This window comes from Tamandua tetradactyla, chromosome X (assembly GCF_023851605.1).
Source record: "Tamandua tetradactyla isolate mTamTet1 chromosome X, mTamTet1.pri, whole genome shotgun sequence".
NCBI classification, from domain to species: domain Eukaryota; kingdom Metazoa; phylum Chordata; class Mammalia; order Pilosa; family Myrmecophagidae; genus Tamandua; species Tamandua tetradactyla.
This window is the reverse complement of record NC_135353.1, coordinates 46,824,319-46,833,874: the sequence shown is the minus strand read 5'-3', so window position 1 is coordinate 46,833,874 and position 9,556 is coordinate 46,824,319. Positions and strand designations below refer to the sequence as shown.

At 37.1% G+C, this 9,556-nt stretch overlaps 1 protein-coding gene across 1 annotated transcript in view; it reads right to left on the bottom strand.

Moving 5' to 3' along the window:
* Nucleotides 1-724: 724 nt before the first annotated feature.
* The window catches only part of NKAP (NFKB activating protein), a 43,816-nt gene continuing 34,984 nt past the window's right edge, over nucleotides 725-9,556 (bottom strand). The window contains exons 8-9 of the mRNA XM_077145966.1: nucleotides 4,682-4,831; nucleotides 725-1,604 (exon numbers count right to left, since the gene is read on the bottom strand). Of these exons, the coding sequence (XP_077002081.1) occupies nucleotides 1,430-1,604; nucleotides 4,682-4,831 (325 nt within the window). The 3' untranslated portion in view covers nucleotides 725-1,429. The remainder of the gene's footprint in view (nucleotides 1,605-4,681; nucleotides 4,832-9,556) is intronic.

The following is a 9,556-nucleotide window of genomic DNA, read 5'->3' as shown; positions in this document are numbered from 1 at the left end:
TTAGAATATAGGTTAAACAGTAAAAGTCTTTATCTATACTTTGAAACATGAATGCCTTTTTAAGAACTTTGGGGAAAAAACACTTTAAGCTATTACAAGGCAAAGGGTATAGTCAGAACTTCACCATCATCCATATAATTTAAATTTATCCTAGGCATATATAAATAATAATGTAGCACAAAATAACCTTAACAAAAACAGCCCAAACTTCCAGTGCTCTTCCCCTTTCACTCCTATGACCTAACCAAAATTTAACAAAATAAAGGAAGGAAAAAGACTGTGATCTCATAGTCCCACAATTTTCCACTTCTCCCAAACTTAAACGTCAACAACAGCCATATAAAAGTGATAATGTGAGGGGATTCTATACAATGTCAAAGATGAAACTGAATGACAGATGTAAAATAATAAACTTAAAGGCTTAATAATTTTTAAAATGAAATCTGCTTATTACATAAAGAGTGGACTTAAAAATGTTTAATATCACATTAGTTTCATCCTTATGAAACTAAGTAAAAACACTGCTTCATTACATTTCCCCTATCAAATTCCCGACCACAGTTGACTCCCATTCTTTTTAGATGTCATACTATCTTCAGAGCACCTACTTATATTGGCACAACAGTATCCTTCCCAAGATTTTATTTTTTAAAGAACCATTTTTAAGTGACTTAAGAGTTTTAAAAAACTAACATTCACATTTTCAATTCAACAAGTCAATGGGTTAGTTCACTTTTTGGTTTATTTGTTGTTTTTGGGGTAGAGGTAGGGGCTAAAACCAGAATACATCACATTTAGGGCAGACTATATACTGTATTATACAAGTTAATTTTCAAATTCCAGATATGCCTTTTCTAGTAATGCCTTCGTTTCATTTTATGCCTCCTGTATGTTTCTATCAAGTCCATTTATAACACACCCAAAATAGAGTAACAACAATTTCCTTCACAAGCTCCATTGGGTGGGGAGAGGGTAGGCATCATGTAGAGCTAATAGAAGCACACCTCATGGTGTGAGAGTTTTCTCATCTCACTGAAACTTTCTCTCCATGCCACCTCTCTCAATTCAGGAGGATTTAATTTATAATTTGGATGTTTAAACCAAAAAGTTATGGCCAATCCCAAATCACCCACAGAACCTGTTAAAGTTGTTACCACTAAGCAGCTTTCTTTTTTTTTTTTTTTTTTTGCATGGGGAGGCACAGGGAACCAGACCCGGGTCTCTGGCATGGCAGGTGAGAACTCTGCCTGCTGAGCCACTGTGACCCGCCCAATAAGCAATGTTTAATTGAAGGACTGAAATAATTAAATAGAAGGCACAGTAGCACTGTAAAGCTTTTTCAGATCATAATAATCGTTTTGTCTGTGTGCATGGAACCCAAACTTTCTTTTTAGTTGTTTTAAGCGTTTGCTGAACAACCAGGAAATCTTTATTTGTCATCCTTCCCTTTGGTCTTTCTGTATACCATCTCTCGAAAACTGGCCAGAATCTTGTTCTCTCTCTTTCGTCTCTCTTCTTGGTTAAAGGATGCAAGGGCTCTCTTCTCATCAGCACTATAGATCTGGTTCTCTTTGCGCAGTCGCACAGCCTCCATTCGGCGATGCCTGGAGATAATTTTATTTTTGGCTTAATTTTTCAATAATTATTCTCATAATACTTGCTCACTAATTGTTTCTTTATACAGAATGGTCTATTTTAAAAGCTGACAAATAGAAACTGTGTTTTTTTTTTTTTTTAACATGGGCAGGCACCGGGAATCGAACCTGGGTCCTCTGGCATGGCAGGCAAGCATTCTTGCCTGCTGAGCCATCATGGCCCGCCCAGAAACTGTGTTTTCTGAAATGGGTTAAATTTTCAAAAGATCATTCAAGTTATGTGCCAACATGTCCTTTGATTCTAGTATTCAAATAATCTCTGATTTTCTGTCAACATAGCGAATATCATTCATTTCAAATACTAAAGGCATAAGTCTAGTTCCACTGTTTATAGGAAAATGAACAAATTACTAAATTTCCAAGGTGATATATCCATTTGCTTTTGTGGAATTGATAGAAGAATAGATGAAAGATTAACTTGTTATCAATCAGGGAAGCTCTAATTTATCATACAATCCAAAGAACCAAGTCTAAATCTACAGCTGAAGAGAAGTTTTGGTAAGTGGAATTAACTTTTTTAGAATCTACTAGGGGCTCAAAGAAAGGATAGACAAGATTGAGTACATGGGACAAATCAGGAAAGAGGAGGGGTGAAGGCAGAAGACTATGATATCACCTTCAAAAGGTCTGTTTACTTAGCAAAAAAACTTCATGAAAATTTGCCTCTTTTATATATTTGTACCCAATCTTATAGAGTCAGTTCAAGGTGAGGCTTGAGCAAAGTCTCTAAAAATGGAGAAAACTGGGTAGGGAGAAGAGAGGAGAATCATTTCAAATTGATTTGGAGGTGGGGGAATGGTAGGATGGAGAATTAAGGAAATGAGACTGTACAGTTAGGTTGCTTAGAATATAATGAGTAGAGTAGTCTGTCTGAGGCAGAAGGTGCTATGTTAATGGTGTGTAATAAACATCTATATACACATCTCCTAGTACACAGGAAAGATGTTCTCTTGGGTATCTAGGTATGCAGTTGCAGGATCATAAAGCATATGAAAAATCACCTTTACAAGATGATGCCAAACTGTTTTTCAAAGTGGTTGTACCAATTTACATCACCACTAACAATATTTAAGAGATCCTGGAGATCCATAGCCTCTCAAATGCTTGGTATTGTTAGAATTTTGAACTTTTGTCTATCAAATGGGTAGAAAATGGTTTTTCACTATCATTTTTACTTCCTCCAGTGATGAACATCTTTTTGCATATGTATTGGCCATATGTGTTTCTTCATCTGACAAAATGCCTATTTGTGTCATTTTCCCATTGGTGGTGGTGGTTGTAGTTGTAGCTATTCTTTAAATGTTCTCACACTATCAGCTGTATATATATTTTTAAGCTCTTATCCCAGCTTTGTAACTTGTCTTTTTCCTTTCTTTCAGGAGTCTTTTGATGAACAAAAGTTCTTACTTTTAATCTAGGCAAACTTTTGAATATTTTATTTTATGGTTAGCACATTTTATGTCTTCTTTAAGACATAATTCTCTACTACAAGGTCTAAAAGATATCTATCCATATTTTCTATTGAGTGGGTTAAAACTGTTTTTGACATTTAAGTCCTTAATCTAGCTGCACTGATCTTTATAAATGGTGTGATGCAGGGGTCTGCATTCATCCTTTTTCCATATAGATAATCATTTTTTCCTGCTCCATTTACTGAATTGTTTCTTCTTTCCTCACTGACTTGATATGCCATCCCTTTCATATACAAAAGTTCCACACATGCATGGCTCTGTACTTGGACCATTATTTTATTTTCTTCAGAATTGCCTTGGCTACTCTTGGCCCTTTATTCTTACATGTAGAACCTGCTTATCAAGTTCCACGAATCTCTGTTGTGATTCTGATTGGAACTCAATTGAATTTACAGATCAATTTGGGAAGAACTGACAACTTTACAATGTTGTCTTCCTGTCCATGAACATGGTCTCTGTCCATTTCTTTACATCTTCTTTAATTACTCTTAATGTTTTATAATTTTCCCTGTAAAGGTCTTAGACATCTTTTGTTAAAGTCTTCCTAAGTAACTCCTATTCTCTGGTACTATTATAAATGTTGTTTTATTTTAAATTCTGTTTTTTTAATTGTTTGTTGCTGGTACATAAAAATGTAATTGATTTTCATGTATTAGTTTTATGTCTAATCATTTGTTAAATACTCCTATAATTTATAATTCGTCTGAATATTCTTTGGGTTTTTTGACATAACAATCATATCATACATAAAGAGTGATAGTGTAATATTCTCCTTTCTAATCCATAAGACTCTATTTCCTTTTTCTTGTCTTACTGTACTGGTCCTCAAGTACAATGTTTTCAAATGTTGGACCTCAGAATTTCAAGATTCTGGAAGTGCTTCAGGAGTTCTATAAATATTTGCCTCCAATTTCATTTAAAATATTTATTCACTTAAAAAACTTTACAAAATTTTCTAAAATTCAAAATTAAATTTCTTCTTAGTCCTGATGCTCTATTAGCTCACTCTCCTGGCTATTCCTAGAACCTTGCTTTCTCTTCCCTAATTTTATATTTATTCTTCCATGTTGAATGGAAGTCTGTCAAATCTTTTTCTGCTATTCATTCTCAGAACCCCTGAGTCCACAGAGAACTGGAGGCAAACTTAGAAACCAGGAAAAACTATCATATGCAAATGCATCCATAACTATCAAAATGCCATATTCCTCATGGCGCAGTGATAAAAACAGAATTTAACTATATTTAACTAATTTAATTATATCCTTCAGTAGATAAAATATCTGTTACAAAACATCAACTAGGAAAGACTACTGGAAAGCGTGAGTCCTTGAAGTTGGAGATACAGCTGAGGTTGAGGTTGAGTTACATATATACTTGAATTTTAGACATAATAATTATATTGATACCAATAAAGCACATGTTAAATCAATAGTCATGCTCTATCTTTCATCAGGAATGTTCACTTAATGAAAATCAATAAAAAATTTATACTTTTGGTAGTAAAAAAGAAGAAATATGTAGCCATGTAAATTGACCTCAATGCCCAGAACATACCTGCTACCACTCATTACGTAACCTGAGCATTCAAATGATGCAATTTCTTCACTTGTCAAGCCAATTTCACCTCTTCGTGGGATACGTTTTCCAGCTTTTACATATTCAGCCATAGCTGCACCTTCACCAGGTAACAGAGCATGGCCATAGCTACAAAGTAATTCAGAAAAGGTTCATCAACCATCTCAATATAAAAAGATCATCATCTAAAGAGAGCTCAAGATTAACATTTTATCTCAGAAAGAAACAGGGATAGCAGTGCTGAGCAGGAGCATGCTAGGAGGTGCCCAATGTGAATTACTTTATTTAAATTAGTGAACACTGCCCTGTGACCTACATAACTAACCCAGAAATGCAGAGATACCTTAGAAGAAGATAAAATTAATGTTAGTAAGTGTAGATTCCTGGTTTACAGATTATGGATTAATTTATTTCTATAAGTAATACCTTTATTGCTTTTGCCTCCAGCTAAATCCCTTTCCATTCAATTATTTAAAAAAAGTAATGATAGACTTCCGGGTCAAGATAGCGGCTTAACAACGTGCACATTTTAGTTTCTCATCCAGAACAACTACTACATAAACAGAAACAGTACAGAACAGCTCCTGGGGCCATGTCAGTGACCGGACACACAGCGTACCCCAGTCTGGACCAGCTGGACCGGCTGCGAGCACCCCCCCAGAATCGTGAGTTCCCAAAGCTGCGCCGGCCAGCGCCCCTCCCCCACACGCCACTTCCCAGAGAAGAAAGGAAAGTACTTTACCACCAGCAGGGACCGGGCACAATCAAACGCCAATTGTGGAACTAATTAACAAATTCTGACTACTAAAAATAGGCCCCCAGCTTAGGTGAACCTGATCAAAGCGGAGGTTGCTCATTTTTGCCCCGGTGCCAAGGGGGCAGGACTGACAGAAAAAGGGGGAAAAAAAAAAGAAGGAAACAGAGGTTTTTGTGGCTGTGTATGTACAAAGGCTTGACTGCCTCTAGATACAGCGGCAGGACTTTTCAGGCTGCAACTGCCCCAGGCATAGGCAGAAGTCAGCTCTTTTGGGGGCTTATCTGGAGCCTGTGCTTTCCCCAGGGGAGGGGTGAAGCCCCACCCAGGTGGAATCCCTCCATCAAGGAATTCAGACACCAGGGCTTGGAAATTTGAAGCCATTAAAACGAGCCTACAACTTCTCCTCTGTCTCCACCATGCTCCCAGCAGGGAGAGTCTGCCAAAGTTAAAGGTACTGGATCATCTTATGCTGGTGGGACCTGCAGTCAGACAAGCACCACATACTGGGCAGGATAAGAAAAAGAGTCCAGAGACTTCACAGGAAAGTCTTTCAACCTGCTGGGTCTCACCCTCAGGGAAAACCGACGCAGGTGACTCTTTCCTCCTGATAGGAGGCCAGTTTGGTCTGGGAAAATCCAGCTGGAGTCTATAATATCTAAGTAGACCCCCCTAAGTGCGTGTGAGGGAAAGGCAGCACACAAGCAGGGCAAGAAACAAGAAAACAAGAACTGAAAAATTCTCCTCTGTTAAACAAAACTTAAGCTAAAGGTCCAGATAAAGCTGAATGGAATGTCAAAGAACAGATAGACAACAAATTCATCCAGCAAGAAAACCTTAAATTCATCTAGCAAGAAAATCCTAGATAAAAGAAGTGAAAGGAATCTCCAGAATAAACCAATTAAGGTAATTAAATGCCTAGACACCAGCAAAAAATAACAAATCACACAAGGAAAATTGAAGATATGGCCCACTCAAAGGAACAAACCAACAATTCAAATGACATACAGGAGCTGAAACAATTAATTCAGAATATACGAACAGACATGGAAAACCTCATCAAAAAACAAATCAATGAATTGAGGAAGGATATAAAGAAGGCAAGGAAAGAACAAAAAAGAAGAAACGGAAAGTCTGAAAAAACAAACACAGAACTTACGGGAAAGAAAGACACAGTAGAAGAGATGAAAAAAAACAATGGAAACCTACAATGGTAGATTTCGAGAGACAGAACATAGGATTTCTGAACTGGAGGATGGAACATATGAAATCCAACAAGAAACAGAAACTATAGGGAAAAAAAAAGGAAAAATATGAGCAGGGACTCAGGGAATTGAAAGACAATATGAAGCGCATGAATATACGTGTTGTAGGTGTCCCAGAAGAAGAGAAGGGAGAAGGAGGAGAAAAACTAATGGAGGAAATTATCACTGAAAATTTCCCAACTCTTATGAAAGACTTAAAATTACAGATCCAAGAAGTGCAGCATACCCCAAAGAGAACAGATCCAAATAGACACACTCCAAGACATTTAATAGTCAAAATGTCAGAGGTCAAAGAGAAAGAGAGGATCTTGAAAACAGCAAGAGAAAAGCAATCCATCACACACAAGGGAAGCCCAATAAGACTATGCTCAGATCTCTCAGCAGAAACCATGGAGGCGAGAAGACAGTGGGATAATATATTTAAATTATTAAAAGAGAAAAATTGCCAGCCAAGAATTCTATATCCAGCAATATTGTCCTTCAAAAATGAGGGAGAAATTAAAACATTTTCAGACAAAAAAAATCACTGAGAGAATTTGTGACCAAGAGACCAGCTCTGCAAGAAATACTAAAGGGAACACTAGAGACAGATACAAAGACAGAAGAGAGAGGTGTGGAGAAGAGTGTAGAAAGGAAGACTATGAGTAAAGGTAAAAAGAAGGAAAATTAGACATGACATATAAAATCCAGAAGGCAAAATAGTAGAAGAAAGTACTACCCATGCAGTAATAACACTGAATGTTAATGGATTAAACTCTCCAATCAAAAGACATAGACTGGTAGAATGGATTAGGGAATGGGCCCCATCTATATGCTGACTCTACCCAAAGGACACGAGGCCAAGGACACAAATGGACATTTACACACCAATGTTTATAGCAGCATTATTAACAATTACCAAGAGATGGAAACAGCCAAAATGTCCATCAACAGACAGCTGGCTAAAACAAACTGTGACATTTACATAAGATGGAATATTATGCAGCTGTAAAACAGAATAAAGTTATGAAGTATGTAACAACATGAATGGACCTTAAGGACATTATGCTGAGTGTGATTAGCCAGAAACAAAAGGACAAATACTGTATGGTCTCACTGATATGAACTGACATTAGTGAATAAACTTGGAATATTTCCTTGGTAACAGAAACCATCAGGAGATAGAAATAGGGTAAGATATTGGGTGACTGGAGCTGAAGGGATACAGATTGTGCAACAGGACTGAATATAAAAACTCAGAAATGGACAGCACAATATTACCTAACTGTAATACAATTATGTTAAAACACTGAATGAAGCTGCATATGAGAATGATAAAGGGAGGAGGGCTGGGGCATAAATGAAATCACAAAGACGATAAAGACTGAGATAGTGTAATCTAGGAATGCCTAGAGTATATAATTATAGTGACTAAATGTACAAATTTAAAAAATGTTTTTGCATGAGGAAGAACAAAAGAATGTCATTACTGCAGTGTGCTGAAAATAGATGGTACTTAAGAGTTTAAAATTTCAACTAATGTGTGAGACTAAAGCAAAAAATGTTTATTTGGGACAAATCTATACTTTGACTAGTGCATCTTCTAATATAACTTACGTAGATAGTTGATTGAACACCTTAAGTACATGGAACTTTGTATAGGACATGAGATTTTGTTGGTTTGTCCAGGTGATGCCCTGATGAATCCCAGAGTGATTTATCAGTGAGTGGAAAAGTATTTGCCAAGTCCCCTTCGGGGAATGGTAAGAACGGGGGAAAACTCAACTTGCCCAAGTTGAATTCTTGATATTCTCACAAACAGTGTGGACAACCAAAGCTATAGGCTGAGCCCCCAGTCTTAGGGTTTGTTCATATGAAACTTAACCCCACAGGGGATAGGTCAAGTCTACTTAAAATTAGGCCTAAGGGTCACCCCCAAGAGAACCTCTTTTGTTGCTCAGATGTGGCCTCTCTCTCCAGCCAACACAGTAAGCAGACTCACCACCCTCCCCCTGTCTATGCGGGACATGACTACCAGGGGTGTGGACCTTCCTGGCAGTGTGGGACAGAAATCCCAGAATGAGCTGAGACCCAGCATCAAGGGATTGAGAAAACCTTCTCGACCAAAAGGGGAAAGAGTGAAATGAGACAAAGTGTCAATGGTTGAGAGATTCCAAACAGAGTCGAGAAGTTATCCTGGAGGTTATTCTTATGCATTAAGTAGATATCACCTTGTTATCCAAGATGTAATGGAGAGGCTGGAGGGAACTGCCTGAAAATGTAGGGCTGTGTTCCAGTAGCCATGTTTCTTGATGATTGTATAATGATATAGCTTTCACAATGTGACTTTGTCATTGTGAAAACCTTGTGTCTGATGCTCCTTTTATCTACTTTGTCAACAGATGAGAGGAACATATGGAATAAAAAAAAAGGAACGATACACCTCTAATTAACATACTTTATAGTTTTATAATTAATAAGAAAGCTATACAGTAATAATTATCTACTACCTTTGATTCAAGGGGACTTAAAAGCCTCTATCCCTTCATTCAGTTCACTGAGTGCTTTTTGAATACTTATTAAACTCAAAGCTTTTAATCCAAAAATAAATATCTTTCTTTTGGAGTTTAACAGTTAATACGGATATAACTGCAATACAAGGTAGAATATATTAAAAGAAACAGAAAATTCTGTGAGGATTAAAGAGGGGGTAGAAATCACATGAAATTGTGAAGGGGAGTTATAGGGAATCCCATATCCCCCTCCTTTTGAAAAGGCTTTGTAGGATGATGTGATGGTTAAATTCATGTGTCAGTTTGTCCAGATTATGGTGTGGTGTACAGTTGCTTAGTCAAG